The sequence below is a fragment of the Brachionichthys hirsutus genome, chromosome 4 (assembly GCF_040956055.1).
Source record: "Brachionichthys hirsutus isolate HB-005 chromosome 4, CSIRO-AGI_Bhir_v1, whole genome shotgun sequence".
NCBI classification, from domain to species: domain Eukaryota; kingdom Metazoa; phylum Chordata; class Actinopteri; order Lophiiformes; family Brachionichthyidae; genus Brachionichthys; species Brachionichthys hirsutus.
In genome coordinates, this window is record NC_090900.1 from 6,749,241 (window position 1) to 6,767,361 (window position 18,121).

Consider the following 18,121-nt stretch of genomic DNA (forward strand, 5'->3'; position numbering starts at 1 on the left):
GATGAATGTCCTTCCTGCAGAGGCCTCAAAAAGCTAATTTACAAAATTGAACATGATAAACCTATAATGTCTTATGTGCAACCAGGAAATAATTGGCTGCAGCAGGTCTAGGTCAAAATTTGGATAGATACAGGGAGAGGTTTAGCAGTGCCTGGCTCTGAGTGTGACCCCGTCTCCCTCCTCTTACTGTATCTTAATGATGCCTCGCCGTCTGTTATGCCCTTGTCAGTACTTGTTAACCCATGCATTGATTCTTCTGCACTACTGTACATCTCCTTTAATGGATAATCTCCCTTTCACCAAGCTATATTTGCAAGCATGAAGCTGTCATTACAAGTTGACTGCAGCTAAATATAGCATTGTACATTTATATGCATTGACAAATTGAGTTATAAGCAGGGGTGCATAACAGGAGACGGTGTGTGGTACTCACCCCAGATGCAGCAGGGTCTTAATAAGTCCAGTCTTCTTCACTGTCCTCAGTGTCAACTTCCTGTACGGCAGTAGCTTGTTTATTAGCAATAGCTTGTGCTGCATTCATGTACCCTTTGCTTTTGCCATGTTTGTCAAATACAGGATGATTGAAATGCCTTGAGCCTGCATAAAACCACACGTTTGGTCTGCTAGATCAGGGTGCAAGTGGCAAATCTTGTAGACCTGACCAGAAATAGTACCAACGGGAATCAAAATACAAGGACAAGTTCACAGAAAATACATACTTCAACAGCCTGGACCGGTGGAAATCAATGGAACGAGCACCTTAGTTGAATTAGGTACAAGGCAATTAACGGCAGTACTGTCAGCATAGAAAGAGAAGGCTGTTTTTTCAAATATTAAGACCAAGACAATTTCTGTATAACGTAAATAACAGTGGTCCTAGAATCAAACCTTCTGGTAAAGGTTCAAGGTTCAAGGTTACTTTATTTGTACCCGGAGGTAGACTTGATTTGCTGTGAGATGAGATAAAATATCCAGTAGCCCGATATGCTGTTTTCATCTTGTTGTTTGGCATAGTTTGCACACCTTAAAACAACTCAGACAGTGAAGCCAAGTAAAGTACAAATTTGTAGCAGTATGAACAAAATATTTTCAAATATTAAAAAGGGGCAACACGGTGACGCAGTACACGGTGTAAGATGGTCATTGGTTCGATTCCACCTGGGGGCTTTCTGTGCACAGTTTGCATGTTCTCCCCATATGTCTTTCTCTACTGGAGGTACCTCCGAAAACATGCAGCCCCGGTGAATCAGTGATTCTAAATTGACCATAGGTGTAAATACAAGCCTGAATGGGTGTCTGTCTTTCTATGTGGCCCTGCAATAAACTGGCAACTTAACCCCCCCCCCCCCCCCCCCCACACACACACACACACACACACCATCTCAGCTGGGAGAGGCTCTAGCATAAACCTGTGACTTTAATTTGGATAAGCAGCTATAGACAAGGCGCTTACTGATCAATTCGTCTTCGTGAAAATTAATTAATCAATTAATTAATCAATGGAAGAAAAGCCACAAACACCAGTATTTTTGTCTGGAGGAAGCAAAATCCAGAAAAGAGCAAAATAATCATTATCAAGTCATTTTTTTACTTGGAAGGCACAGACACTAATACTAATACTAATTCTGGTTTAGTACTTGTCATGTCAAAATATTTCTACATTAGCTAAAGTATACTGGAAAAATAGATCTAAAAACACTAATTTTCCAGAAAAAGTTAGAAACTGCAGCTTTTAGAAGCTTGTAGTGGATTCCATGTGTATCACGTATGACAGTCCTAATGTGATCAATAAAAACACTGATCAACTTTCCCTTTATTGATGAGATCTTCCAGGGACAGCTTCAAGGTTTGGCAAAGCTAATTCGATTTAATAATGGCTAAACAGCAAAGACAGAGCGCTTTAGTGAGTGTAATAAAATCCCGTTCTGAGGTCTGTGCACAAAGACAATGAAAATAGCCCTAACGAGGGGACAGTGTAAGGACACAACGCAATACGTCTTCATCGGACACCAGACATCTGTAAATGACTGTGCTTTGCGCTGTGTGAGAGATGAGAATGGAAAAGGAAAAAGGGCCCATTTCAGCATCGATCACTTTTATGCCCTCAGTCTGTTTGCATATTTTAGCCCTATAAACAACGTGAATGATGTGCCGTGTAATGCACCATAATCGAGATTTATTCAGTCTTGGGTGGAGGGGTATTGGGGGGGGGGATGTTCACAATCCCAGAATCAGGAGATGCTGTTGTGGCTATGGGTGTGCTGTGATTTATTTGATTTAATTAGATCGCCGATGTAAAACAGCTCGCAGGGAGAGGAAAAAAGAGAAAGACGAGTGCAGAGGGAGGCATAAATAACACCACATCCTTTTCCCTTCCTCTCCTCCTCCTGTCTTTCCTCCTCTATCTCTCATTTTCTTTTAACTTTCTGATCTCCCCTCTGCACATATACAATGTTTCTCCTTCTTCCATTAACCTGTTTTCTTCACCCCTTCTTTCCGCCACCACTCTTGCTCTATATCTCACCATCCTCTCTTACCCCCCCCCCCTGGCCTCTCCACCTCCCTTTCTCCGTCTGCCTTTTTCTCCTCTCCCAGCTGAATAATGATCGGGGGGTAAACACCTCATTAGGTTAAAAGGCCCACAGGAGCAATCAGAAACACGGTACGCCGTCAAACCTGTTACAGCGAACACTCACAGAGACATTTTGAACACAGCAGGACAAGGAAGGAGCCGACTCGGGCCGCAGGGAGGTGGGTTCTGCGGAAAGGTGATTTCAAATTAGATGTGATCAAACTGCATCTTGAAACAAGATCTACTTGGGCAGTGTCGGTTGTCCATCGGACGTTGATGTGTAAACACTTCTTGTTGCTTTTTTCCTTTCTGTCTTTAAGGACTGAGAAAAGGAATTAATAAACACCGTAATGAATAACAGATTTATGGTCAGGATTCAGAAGAGAAGAGCATAAATCTAAACTCTCCAGCATTATATGCCAGTAAAAGTGGTTTATCTGACACTCTGAACTGCACATCACCATGTCCCAGCCAGCTCCATCTCTTTGATACCAGACGTACAAGGTCAGGAACTTATCTTACTTTACTTTGAAAATGTTTCACAGCATTTTCATGTAGCAACATGTCCTCTCCATCTTTCAGTTTTATTTGAACTTTGCATGCTTGACATTTCAATATTAATGAAACTGATGGACAAACTGCATCCCTACGGGTCAGCCTCAGGATTTCAGCCATCATGAAGTAAAGAATGATGCACCTTACATACAACAGCACAAATTCATAAATGCATTAAGTTTGCAACAACAAAAAATTCTGCTATGTTTTTTAACCAATGAAGCACAACTCAGATCTAATCAAATTTGTTGTTTCACTTCTACAAATTATACAATCATACTTATTAAAACTGAACTGTCCTGACAAGCCATGATCAATGTCATTTTACAAAGAAAACTTTAAAGAAAAAGTCAGGAATAACGCTCAAGTATGAAGTGAGTGAAAAAATAACATAAGCAATTCTTATCAACAAGGTGACACCTGCAAGTCAGCGCAGCTGCTGAGTTCTGCATTTCTCACTTATCACAGTGGTCCTGGTCTGGTCTCGACCGGTCTGGGACAAAAAACGCGAGTCGACCATGTCCCAGATCGAGATCGAGACCGAATCGGAGCAGTTTCTGCTACTCACATTTTGTCTCTCATCCCTTTCTTCGTCTCTGACTCTTCTAACAGGGTGTTTCAGAGCATCAGAGCTTTGCAAAGTCACATGTAAGATTCATCCGCTTTATTGAAGCCAAGTTCAAAGTACCAAATAATGCATTGAAAATATGTGTTTGTATTTACACAAGTAGAATGCAATTCCCCATGTAGTTAGTTTGGATTTGGATGTGTGTTTCTATACAGTATGCCATTGTGTATACGTGTGGAACAAAAGAAAATGTGAATTAAATGAATTAGCGAATCACATCAGTGTAAAACAATAAGTTATGAGTCTTCTATATGACTTTCACAACTGTTTGATTACAAATGTACATAATTAATAGATTCATTATTTCTGCATGCTATGCAATAAAGTATGGCTGAGTATTTTTAGGAATTTTAACAGCATTTTTTAAAAAGTCTCACATGCTGTTTTAATTATCATTAAATAAAACATGATTTCTGACCCTTCTGAAAATCAAGTCACAGACTGCGAGAGTTCAAATAAAGCTTAAGGTGATCCTCTGCTAACACTTATCGAGTTCCCTTGGCAGTAAGTAAAGTAAAATTATATTGAAAAATCAGAGTCACAAAACCTTCTCGGCATTTTTAATCTGTTTCATTTGTGTTGAACAGGATCTTTTTTTCAGTGCTTTGAGAGAACAATGTTCCCATGGACAAAGTAGCCACTTTTAGAGTGCCATGCTTTTGAGAGACCTCGGGCAATATAAACAGCTTTTTAATTGTTATTGATTAACAAGGTGCTTTATACAAAGATATCTAATCCACAAAAACAGCTGAATCAGCAAGCAAAGCTTGTCAATACTAAAGGGTAAAGCATGAGGAAACCATCTGCATGTGTCGGGTCCATTGTAGATATTTCATTTAGCAACACGGAATCTTCCATCCTGGAACAATTAAAATAAAGAAAATGGGTGTTAAAAAACAAATAACATAACGTTTCAATTTTTCAATTATCCACCACTTTAATTTGTAAGAATAATCTGTAAAATACGTTTCCAAGCCGAAACATCATTGTACCTATGTTAATTTAATTATAGAGATGTATAAAGTTATAATTCAGTGACTGAAATATGCTTCATCATTTTCTATTCTAGTCAACGGAAATGGATATACTGTAATCATATTAACAAAAAACCAACCTGAGAATGTGAATTGCGATCACTTTGAACTTTGAAAATTCACCTTTCACTTCTGATCTTTGCCCCACAAGGATTTGCTGGTGATGACGACGGTGTTGGGTGTGACGGTGTCAATGGTTTCCAGTGCCATTAAAGTGCCAGGGGCCACACAGGGAGAGCAGCAGGGGCCGCGGAGGTTGATCAGCGTCACATTGAAGGTGCCCTTCATCACTGTGTTCATGATGCCTGGGCTCAACTGCAGAGACACCAACAGAGCTGAGATGAGAACTGATAAGAGCGAGGAAGACGCAGTGGTTTCGTGGAACAAAAATTCTGCCAGTCAGAGAATTACAGTACAAATTTAAAACTCATCAAACAGGCTTCTCTTTTTTGCTTCAACGAGAGAAAGAGACGGGTATGTTTGACTTTACACCACAAACTGTACATTTTCTTACCAAGGAGAAAATGAGGGGAAGTCCTCAATGTCGAAAAAAAAGTTTCAAATCCAACATCCACTATAAATCTAATCTTAAAATCACATTACAAAAAAAATAAAAAATCAAGACAAGAAATTCTCTTACACGAGCACACAAACGAGCAAGGATGTGGACATGTGCATACACACTCTATGTTGTGCACACACTCATGTGTCTCTCTCCCTCCCCGGTACTTCCTGTTTTTTTTATATATTTTTTAAATCAAAGCTCTCTGTACCTTTCCCACTTCAGTTTTCTCCGACTTCCTCCCCTAATCTCCCAGCACACATGCAATCATCAGTATTCCAACAATGCCACAGTAGGATTTAGGCACATTGGCGGAGCTGCTCAGATCTCAATATTGATCCTTATGGGAAAAGGGTTGCAGGTTCAACTCCAGGTCACCCTCAGGGTTGCCCAAGAGGTCGGGGAGATGAGGAAGAACCCTTGGAAGTGACGACACCACCGGCATGGCAATGATGGGGGAGATTATGGGATGTTTCACTAAGGTCATAGAGGGGAGCAAGGAAAGAGGCTATACACAGGGATTTGGTGATGATGTTCTCTGGTATGTATGCCAACATTTAGAAATGTACACACACACAGGGAAAGCAAGCAAAGAGGCAAAATGTTTCACCGAGTCAGTCAGATGATGACCCCCCCTTAACTTCATAATGTGCAAACATAAATGATTCTAAGCATTGGAACAATCAACTCATTATATTGCTTTGATTGTTTTCCCATCATCCATTAGCTTGTTTTCATCAGTCAAGACAATGATGTGAATGTAGCACGATATGCAGTGGTACTTGTTTTCTCAGCCATGATGTCACCCATCCCGAAACAGCAAACTTTAAACAGGTGGATTCTGAGTTTGTGACATGCATTATGAACAACACTTGTCCTACCTATTTTTTTCTGCAAGAAGTTTAAGAAATCTGCAGAGGGTTTTTTTTTTATGTTGTTGTTTTTGGGACCAATTCTGATTCCCTGAATTTCGACTTATATAAAGTTAGCCTTACATTATAAATTAGAATGGAAAAACTTCAGGAGAAAAGTGAAGGTTGAAAAATACCAACATGTTTCTTGAATATTCTTTTTTTTTCTTATCTTTCTCTTTTCTTCACCCTTTAAGGTTTCCTTATTTTCCTTCCTTTATGATTGTCTGATTGTTTTCACCTGGGTGTCGTTTTACCTGTGCCTCGTTACCGCCCCCTCCCGGTGTATTTAGTCCCCATGATTCCTGCATTCATCACTGCATCACGCAGTCAAGCGTTTTCCTCGTGCACTGGGTGGCTTGGTTTTTCTAGTTCTTTCACCCCATTTTGAATATTTACCATATTTTTGACTTTGCTTTCTTATGCTGGGTTTACCTGTGAAAATGCACGTGCAAATATAATATTTATAATCTGTCTCCTGCCAGTACCAATGTACTGGCAGGAGCCAGATTACACATACAACAATGCCAATTTGATTTTGCTTATTTTTCCTTTTCACTCTCATCATTTTAAGGATCTAATCACACCCCAAACACACACACACACACACACACACACACACACACACACACACACACACACACACACAAGGTTCAAAGAAATGTCAGCTGACTGTAGGACTCTTATCTGTTCTGACTCTTCATGAGCATCAAATAAACTTGAACTTTTTCAGCTCGTGTTCTTTCCACTAGGCAGCCTTATAAATCACAAAGATTGCAGTATTTAATTAAAATTAGTTTCTGCATGATGTATGCTCCTGTGTCCCTGTGTTTCATTCAACGTTTATATTGATTTAAACTCGACCAACGTTTATATTAATTTAAACTCGACCAATAAGAACAACGTAATGACTAAAAACAGGTAATTGAGCCTACTTTCTAGAGCTTGGTACCGAACATGGTGCATTTAATGAAAACCCTAAATGAGCCCTCGCAGTGACCTAATGCCGCTCAAGTAGATAGTTTAATGACATTACAGGTGCGTGCATGGATGGATGCACAAATGCACGCGCGTTGATGTTTAAATAGTGCTTTTTCCATTACCCGGCCATCTGCTTCAGACTGAAGGTCCTCAGAACACATTTTCAGCGGCTGAATTCAACTACCCTCTTCAGTTGCTCCATTTGCTCATGTCTATCTCGCAACTTCTGCTCCTCTATGCTTTTCCACCGCCTTATAATCACTGTCTTTACTCCGTATACCATCTCTCTTTTCCACACCTCTCCTCTTCAGTCATTGCCATCATCCTGCTCTCTCTACCAGCTTCTCTTATCTGTCTCCCTCTCTGCGCCATTTAACACCAACTTTAAATCTGCAGTGATGTCATATAGATTCAGTGTCTCAGCTAATTGCTGAGACAAGAGCTTAAACATGCCTTACGCTGAAAGCACAAAGAAGTGAAACTCTTAAACATGAACCAGGAGATGCTTTACTGAGAAATCCATGGCATTGATCTCTAGAAAGCGTGAATCAAAACAAGGATCTTTTTTTTTTGTGTGTCCTTAAACGCATACTGGAATGAAATACTGGACAGTTTGACTGCATGCTTTGCTTAAAAGTTATCAGTCAACAAAACTGAAGTGTGCATTTTGCAAAATGGCAAGAGGCAGTCGCAGAGTTTTCAGCCTTTTAAAAGGAATGAGTCTGAGTGTGTTCATACTTCATCCAAGTATTAGCAGCATTTTCTGACTGTTGAGGGAAACTTAATTAAATGTGTTTTTCCTAGATGCAGAACAAAAGCAAGAAACTTGCTGGAGAAGGGAGGAACGCTTTGTGCCCGCCACCCACTCCTTCATAGCAAATGCTATGTTAATTTAACTTTTAGCATTATACGTCTTGGCAAAAACGTAAAAACTGAAACTTTAAGTGCAAGTTACTTTTGTAAGTAAACTCCATTGTTATGCTGTTGCGTGCGTTGTTTCCACAGACGTCATTCACCCATTGTACATGAAGACACATCTTATAGCAGGGGTGGGCAAACGTTTTGACTCGCAGGCCACAGTGGCTACTAAAATGAGGGTATGATTGCGGGACTGTGTCGCTCAGCTTATGTGACAGCAGCTGTTAGAGTCAGATCACACATCTGGATAAACTCTTGAACTGGTGAGGGAGCAGGACAGAACGTGGTTTTGACTTTGTGGTACATGTGTGCGGCCCACAACTACAGGATTTGAAAAAGCAGCTACTGGCAGTTGGCAGCTAACTCTTGGAAGAAAATCAACTAAGAACATGTCTCCAAATTAATTGGGGAGACTGGCCAAGGTCCAGGGCTCCTTCCAATCAGCGCAAAGAGTGGAATCATTGTCACACTTAGCTCGCCATTTCAACTCATCACAACAGAGCGGCATTATGCCATTCTTATTTTGTTCAACGTTGTAGAAAACGGTCTTTGCTGCAGTCCTGCTGCGATATCCATGTGCATAAAACGGTCCAGAGGAATTGAACGCAGAAGAGAAGAAAGGGAAAGTTTGAGGAGGTGAATCCACAGAGAGAGCAGCCAGACTGGGAGAGAGAAGAAAGAGCCCTGTGATAACATTACAACCACGGACATGAGCATGAGGTGAACATGTGTAGCAAGGTCTAAATCAAACCCAGAGGTTTTGTCTTTGATGTTCACCCCTCAAAGTCAGCAGGGACTGGAAGCAACACTGGCTCTTTCAATCGTCTCACACGCATCCACAGTCACCAGTGGCTGTAACCAAAAGCTGTAATTCATATTAGAACGTGCTGAAATGGAGCAGAGATTAGATTCTGGTTAGATTTCATTTCGACTGCATTACGCTCGGACTATAAAGTATATCTTTCTCCGTCAGCAGTCTCAGGTGGCTACATTAAACAGCATTCGGCTTCATAAAAAATGTACTCACCTTCCCCAGTGTAATTTAACCAGGCAAGTCTATTAACACCAATTCTCCGACAAAGTGAAAAGCTGTGCTGTGTCATTCAGCCTTGTGCTGTCAGTAGGGACAGTCTGAAACTGCAAAATCTTATTGCAGGTTTTTTTTTTTTACACAAAGATCAATATCTTCGGCAATGCTGAAGATAAAAAAAATAATAATTAAAAAGGGGTCAGACATACCGTATTTCTGGTCTCTCTGCAGCAATCAGGTTCTCAACAACACATACATATCCACATACAATCCATAATTTCAATACCATTACTGAGCGGTGGCGACTCATGGAGTCGGATAGAAGTGGATAATACCCATTAGAGAGAAAGCAACATCCTGTTTACCTGGTAAGCTCCAGGTCCAGGGTTGGTGTTCGTAGAGTGTTTGAATCGGCCTTCCCTGGAGGTAATCAGAGCCATTTGAGGGAAGGATTTCACACAAGGATCGTATTGGCCAGGGCCTAATGAACACATAGACACATCTGTCATATCTAATAGTGATCTGCTATGATGCAATTCATTTATTACTTTGCAAATAACTCAAGATTGAGCATCACCTCCTAAATGTGTATATTTTAAAATATCATTTATAATAATATCGTCAATAATATCATGAATAATAACTAAATAAAAGGGTGTACACAACAACAGCTCTTTAAAATTCAATTAATGCATATTTAAATTTCATTATTCTGATTGAAACTGAAATTCTGCACATTCCAGGAAATGCTCAGGGGTCTGTAGCAATGCGGTTTGGTGTAGATGGTGTAGCAGTCCTGTTTTTTATAGCCATAACATTATTTTTTTCTTAAGGTTTTAATAATGTTTTCTTTTTTTTTTTTTACCCATAAATAAGGCGCTACCCCTGGCTGTCTCACACCTTTTCATACATAAATCAGGCACAGAAGCAGATGTGCAGAGAAGCATGTATTCCGCTGATCATTTTGTCAGCTATTTTATTTCATCACAGTCCGAGTGATAAACACTGCCAAATTGAAATCCCTCAAAATAAAACATTTAAAATGCTTTACCACAACTGATTTTGCATCGATGATTTATGGAAACAGCAAGAAAAAAAGAATTCATACCCGGTTCATCCCAATTTTAAGATGCCTGTCAAACTCAAAGGAGCTAACGGTGCAGTGACCTTAAAATTTACAAACATACAAAGAATTTAACATAAAAACACGCACCAGAAAACACCTCGACATTTGCTCATGTCACAGAGCATTATATAAATGCCACGGGAACAGCAATGGCTCAGTGGGTTGAGACTTGGGTTGGAAACCAGAGGGTCAACAGCTCAAGTCCCTAAACCCAATCTACCGCCAGAGCACTGCCCCTGGGCAAGGCACTGAACCCCCCCCCCCCCCCCCCCCCCAACAACTCCGGACGTGGAGTGTATGTACTGCATATATATATTATATATATATACTCCAAATAAACATTTCTTCATCTAAAAAAGAATAAGCACTGTCGCATTGCAAGGACTTCGTGTGGGTGTGTGCGTAAGAGACAGAGAGAGAGAGACAGAGAAAAGAGGAAACACTATCGCAAACAATTCAAATCTATTTATATGCAAATTGGATTTTGGTCAAACGGTTTGGGGTGCGTCTCTTGGGTTGAGGTTCTCGGTGAAATAGGGGCTAGTCATAAATTATCCAAGTAAGTCATGAATTGATCAATGCTGAAACAACGTTTTTCAATGGGATTGTAATTGAGGTAAATATTAGGATAGAGGCCCAGAGAGATGGAGCTAATTGAACTGCATGAATAAAAAAAAGAAAATAGAGGAAGAGTTAGACAGGTAGATGTGTGGCACCTGGTACACTCGGGTCACATGGCGAGAATAGATCACCACGGGGTGCAGCAGAGAGGAAGCAGCTCTGGCGTCTCTTGGCTCTTTCACTTAGGGACTGGAGGTAAGAGTGGCCGCCAGCCCTGTCGAACATCTGGCTCACGTTGTAGCTGTTGGGTGGGGGGGAGTCCTAGAGGAATGGGGAATGGAGGAGAAACAAGCGGCAAAATGAGCTAAATGCTAAATCCCAGCATGATTTTATCACCTCCAATATTCACCATTGAACATACAGAGTTCAAAGTATCTTTAGTAACACAGGTGTGCTCTGCCACATGATACGCTTGATGAGTGATGAGTGATGATGTCACTCTTATGTAGCATTCTTATTTAAAACTATTTCTTTTTTGGAAAAAGATCAAAGTAATGGCAATAAACAATATATATGTGCATTACAAATAATATTACTGCAAAAATGACTACATTGAATTTCACCAAACTAGTATTGTGCCTGAAACGGCGTGCAGAGATGCAGCAGCTTCCTGGCGAGTGGTCTGGTAGCAGTTTAAATGGTTGCTTTTGTTGCTGTGCTACAATGGTGGGACCCCTTCAGAGATAAGCTGGTGAAATAATTCACCTCTATCAGCCGCACAGCCAGGAGAGTTATGCAACCTCACATTACTCTGTGACTCCACTATCTGCAGCCCTGCTTGCCACAGCTGCCGAGGAGAGGGTGTACTGAAATGGGTGTGAAAGGAGGAGGAAGCGGGGCATGCTGTCTGTACTGTTAAAGCTAAAGGTTAACACTTGGCAGCCATCTTTCTTGCTAGCCGACATGTGTTGTGTGAAAACATCCCAGACAGCCATCCAGCTAAATGGGATGACATTGTCCTGCGGTAAAACCCGGGTTTACATTAATAATAATTGGTGTGTATGATGAGCTGCTACTCAATGATCAAGACTCGAAGCACTATTTATGGTAAAGTGCAGGACTTTCTATTTGCCTGTGCTACCTGAGGTCTATCAACACATTAAGCTTTTATACAGGATCCATTGACTTAAGATTCCTGTGTTCCTTTAACCTCTTGTGAAATAGTAGCAGGAAAACGTGGTCTGCAGATATCCACAAAAGCGATTTATTTATTTTTTCCCTCCTACGATGGTTATAAATTATAACACACCTTGGGAAGTTGTGTTGTTTACTCTTTAAATTTCATCTAGAATAAAAAATGATACAAAAATTCCTCCTACTCAGGTTTTCAAGAAAATCCTCTGATTTCTATAAAGGAACAGGTAGGTACGGGGCAAAAAAGGTTTAGTCTTGCTGTTACCTGGCATGAAACACTATATGACATTGTAGCACACAATTACCCACAGTCCACACAAAATGTAGCGTTGCTTGGGCCCCCTTATTTGATTACACAGCTGATAGGACCATTGTGCAACAGACACACACTCATTATAAAAAGCAAATTACCTACTCACCCATTTATTATCATTTGTTACAATTTCCCATATATACATTCACGCATGCATACAGGGCCGAGGACATGCCGTATGGAACACATCATCTACATGCAAATGAAGATAAACGCACACACACACACACACACACACAAATGAGTGGTTGGCTAACAGCTGTCATTATGTTGCCTCCACACAGAACAGAAAATGGATAGGAGCATGGGCAATACTTCCAACGCACCCAGGTAATGTCAAATAAATAGCCTCCATAAAAAGGCAATTACATTTTTGACCGTTAATGAATTGCTAATAATAAAGAGCTAATTCACAGCGACACCTTTGCTGGGGTGGCCATGCAAAGAACCAAAAAGGGAACTGAGTGAGTCCTGTCACCTGATTAGAAACTTGCACGGCCACCTCTGCCGAGGAGCCCGAGTTACAAGGGATTTGTCTTGTTGGTGGGCCTTTGAATAATTGATGGTAAAAGGCTGAATATAGCTGTGCGATCCATTTATCCTCAGCATAGCAGAGCTGTCATTTACCTCAGACTGTCATTTCCAACGTGCCATTCCCTCCTCATCCTCCTCGGCAGCCGTCCACCTTTAATCATTGCTAGCCCAGGCCATTTAGCATTTCATTGTAGAAACAGTGGGAGGAAAGGGAGGCAAACGCCACGCATGTACGACAACACAACCCAGCACACAGTCATTTTATACGCGCACTCAGAGAGACACAAACGAGATGTGGTGTAATGTTAAAAGCAACTGTGGTATTGCAGAAAAATAAGATTAATCAGACACTGTTGTGGAAACATTGTTTGCCATGGTTCAGCGTGGAGCATGTCTCATGGTGGATTCGATGCACACACACACACACACACACAAGTAAACATGCAGTTACAGGTACACATCTGTCACAGATCTAACTGTGCAGAGCAATCATCCTCCAACCTGTGCAGCACAATGTGTGCACACACAACTGTCAAGAGACCTCGTGGTCTATAATTACATCTGACTACGGAGCAAGCCACCGTTCCCATTAACAGTCACTATCTATTGGTGGAGACCAGGGTGTCTCTAATTACACAACCTCTACATTTGGACAGCTCAAAACTTGTCTTCGTATATATGCACACAAATGAGAGAAACTCTTTCACATTGCCCTAAACTGAGAAATATTTCACCGTGCATATAGTACACTGCAGATGTCAGACGCACCACTTTTTTTGCAGACAGGCTGTGAAATAGAATATTGATGCGATGCTTGCCCCAAGACGGATTGACAGGCCTGAGAGTGTTGGCTAATGAAGGGGTGGCAAAAGTACTTTTCATTTTTGATGCATGCAAAATATTCATATGAACTTGAAATCATAATTTTATTTAATCATGGCAATAAAGAGCAAATAATCAAGCATACCCAGAGGTGAATTCATTCAATCATGTGACATTGAACAATAAACTAACAGGTAAATACTGAATTATGCACCATGAGGGATAATGCAGCAGCAGCCCATCCATGATTTGTGTTTGAACCTGACTGGCTTACATGCATATACTGTAACAACATTGTTGAGTTCAGTCCTAAATCCAAATCACCATTAAAACATGGACCAAGAACAAAGAACGCATATACACAAAACTTGAGACAGATTCTACGCTTCTTTTTGGTGGAGCAAAAATAATTTGTTAGGCTGTTAGGCTTAAATAAAATGGAGACAAAATTAATCACTGACATTTTGGTAAATTACAACTATAGTTGAGGCTGTGTTGTGAATTTTGTTGGGAATGCATTCGTACATGATCAATGACTGCAAAAATTAAAGGTCAATTCTGTTGCATCACCAATTTGTCAAGTTGAAGAGGAAGATTTTTTTTTAAGTTGTAAGTCTTGTGTGTTATTTTAAAAAGTGTGTGTGTTGCTTTATCTTGTGTAAAAAACAACAACAACTGATTTCTAGTATTTTAGAGTAAAGCAAATGCAACATTTGTTTGCTTGCTTTCCTCCCCAAATAGACTCTCTCTCTCTCTCTCTCTCTCTCTCATAAGCACAGCTGGCGTCTCATCATCGAGCTTGATGACCATCTGTCTCGTTTTTAGTACTGGAGGTATGGCTGGTGTTAGAAGGCCTTAATGGGGATTTAGACAGGTCTTCAATATAGAGCGAATGACAGAAGGAAGCATATGGGTCTCATTTGCTGCCTTTTCACAACTTATAGGTGGCAGTTAGTTTTACAATTTGCTGACAGCTGCAGTTTTCTGATGCTTTTAATGGTCTTGTTTATCTTGCTTTCTATTTTATTTAATTTCAGTCTTGCCTTAATTGTGTATTATTCCCGCATTCTCTCTGTCTTTCTCACGCCTTATCTTCTTATAGTCCAGTGGTTCTCAAATGGTGCCCCCCCCCTGCGATGTCAGGGGGGGGGGGGGACTGTGACCGCTGAGAAAATGTGTTTTTGCCTTATGAGATTAAAGTGTAATTGCACATCCACTCCAGTAGTTGGCAGTGGCGCCCTGATTGTCAGAGTGCGCGCAGGGAGTATTAGCAGAAGAAGTAAACAATCTACGGTGGGAGAAGAAGAAAGACCTGGCTTTCTTTCTTTTTCATATTTCTTTGTATGTTAATAAGGATGCAAGAGTGGGTTGTTTTTTTTTCGGGGGGGGCGCAAAATGTTTTTTTCTTCCTAGGGGGGGCATGACAGAAAATAATTGAGAAGCACTGTTATAGTCTGTCATCCTTTTAATGCCTACTAGTCTGCAATTAACCTTCTTTTTAACCTTACTCATTTGCTCCAGTTGTCCACTTTAATTCAGCAGTCGCAGTTTGTTCAGTGTACCACATTTCATCTGGCATTTCAACAGCTAATCTGATCACTGTTGAGGGATGAGATTCCACTTCAGATCTGAACCACAGTCGGTGGAAAACTGTAAGCTTGAACTAAAAAATGGGAACTGTCACCCTGTGATTTAGTAATCATTATGATGTCTGAGTTCAATCTGGCAGAGTTACTCCTGTATAAACGCACCCACAGCTGGTTAACTCAGGCCTGCCTGAGTTAATGTCCAGCCCTGGCTCTCTTATATCACCCTGGACTAAGCATGTCCCCCCCCCTTGGCCACCTGCCTGGCTGACTGTCTACTTGGCTCTCAATCATCACCTGCTACAAAACATCTGTACATAGCCAAACAACCACAGCTGCACAGCTGCTGCATAAAATGGGTACAAATGTCTGGACCTGCACATGGGTGCATGCACACACACGCACACACACACACACACACCTGCTGGCCACAGCTGGTACCTATACTTTGGGCAGAGAACTGTACATGTAGACATGAACAAGCACACGCCAGATGCAGCTGCTTAACAGATGAGCCCAAATGGGGACTGGGTTAGTGAGAAAGAAAATGAAGAAAACACAAAGAGAGAGCAAATAAAAAAAATATGGAGCAATATTACAAGAAAATGTAGAGTGAAAACCAGCAGTAGAAGAGTTTGAGGAGATAGTAGAGAAAGTACCGAGGTAAAATAGCTAGATTAATTAAAATCAAAGATTATTGTGACAGTGGACATCAAACACTAAAACGAGTTACATTTAACTTCCGCAAATCCAAAATGTATCGTAATTTGCATGAATAAATATAATATAATACATATAATCTCTCGTTTTGGACAGTACCATTAACCTTCTGAGGATTCCATTATTCTCAGAAAACAAAGACACAGTCAGAAAATTGGGCAGGAAGCCAGTACAAACAAGCAGGGTTGCTATGGACAACACTGCAGTGATGGAGCGGAAGAGAGTTCTGGAGGGAGTCTAAGCAGACTAGCAAGACCAGTGGTCAAGCTGACAGTCAGGAATGTTAAACTGGGGGGGGGGGGGGGGGGGGTCTAAATGGGGTTCATGAAGTTCTGCCTGGGACAATAGCCTTGGGCTCAGGAGCTGCGAGTTGGTAATCAGTTTCTTCCAGAAGAAACTCAAATAGAAATTAAAAAACAGCCAAATCCTTCCCTGACAGAATTAGGCAGGGCATTGGTTGTTTCCTTGTTAGTTAGCTCACCGGTCCACTGGCTGGAGGACAGAAGCTGTCTCACCCGTAGGCTCGTAGACTGGAGGTGGGAAAACGTCATTAGTTGGCCCAGAATCAGGATGGCAGCTAACAGGTTATGATGAGAGAAGGAAAGGGGCTATATGCTGCTTCAAGCATCAAAGTTACTGGTCAAAAAAACATTTTTAATATTACATTCTGAATATATTCCTTGTCCACAGAACCTTCAATGCCTCCACACATTTTCTTCACATATTAGGTATCAAGAGTGTTGAACATGTCTTTAAGCAAATCCAGGAGCATTTCTGCTCAGAAATAAGAGTATCTGCTCAGTCCACATAGTAGTCAGTTCATGTTACAGCTACAGTTCAGGGTTTCCGGCTTCAAGGTTGGACAGAAATTTAAAATTCTATTTACCTGCTCCTGAATATATTTCACTTGCACTCAAGTTTCAGTTTCCACCTCACAGTCTAAATGGACATTTCTAGCCATGCTTCATCATGGACCGTAGGGGGGTTTGTTCAAAATAGTGACTTTATTTTGGCCATGAACATTTTAGTTTGGCAAAGCGCAATGTCTGTGCTGAACTTACGGTAATTCGTGCAAGGGAGGATGCAGGAGTAATATGATTAAACCCATTCGAGGATAACGGCCAAATACATCACAAACAAGTGAAAACTGCATAACTATGATTCTTGAGAGACGCGCTACGTCTGTATTTGCTTTGATGATGATGCCAATAACAAAATACTGGAATGGACCTATGTGAAATGGTTGAGATGTACCTGGCAATAGATGGCAATGTAGGGGAGTTATGTTGTACATAATGAGGTGGCGGCTTCAATGCAGGAGGACGAGGGGTCCCTGAGGACGCCACAGGAATCAGATTCATGAAGCTTCAGAGTGACTGTCTAGTCTGAGGAAACAGTAACCAAACCAAACATGCAGACTTACTAGTGGGATGAAACGATCTCTACCGCTGTTCAAGCCCTCAAACACATTGTCCAATTACATTTGGAAGCAAAGTTCAGGTGTGCTAGATCTCTGCTTTTAACATCCTCAGTTCAATCGAGAGCGAAAGCTACTGCCTGTCAAATTAAACTGCTGCACTAACGGCCTTTAACCCTGATGGTATCGGATCTGCAATCCTGGTACAAGGTGCTATTTTTGATACCCTCTCTAAGGCTATAAGCAAACTGGGGAGAAACTACAGTATGTATCCATCCTCACTGGCTTAAAAAAAATATTTAGAGATACAGAGAATTTTTAGGTTGCTTTTCACTTGACTTGTTTTATAACAGCAAAACAAGAGGAAGGTAACAATATCCAGGACTTCAAGGAAAGAGAGAATAGCAATTTACTTAGCATATGTGATCTTTTCCTCCAAGCATCCACACATCATGAAATCTGAAAGTGCTATGCAGACAAGTTCTCCATCTGTGCCCTATCACGCATTTTAAGATGCACTTGCTCTACTCTCTCTTTTCCCTTCCTTATGCTCTGCTGTCATGCATGCATCCTCATTATTTCTGGTGGCTGAAGTTCTCCTTTTGCCATCTACGTCTTTTCCTATTTTCGTTATATTTTATTGCCCCCCCTCCCCTC

General features: G+C 41.0%; 1 protein-coding gene across 1 annotated transcript in view; it reads right to left on the minus strand.

Moving 5' to 3' along the window:
- Positions 1–4,915: 4,915 nt before the first annotated feature.
- Positions 4,916–18,121, minus strand: part of stpg2 (sperm-tail PG-rich repeat containing 2) — a 39,644-nt gene continuing 26,438 nt past the window's right edge. Inside the window, exons 11-13 of the mRNA XM_068760823.1 lie at positions 11,034–11,199; positions 9,557–9,672; positions 4,916–5,104 (exon numbers count right to left, since the gene is read on the minus strand). Of these exons, the coding sequence (XP_068616924.1) occupies positions 4,916–5,104; positions 9,557–9,672; positions 11,034–11,199 (471 nt within the window). The remainder of the gene's footprint in view (positions 5,105–9,556; positions 9,673–11,033; positions 11,200–18,121) is intronic.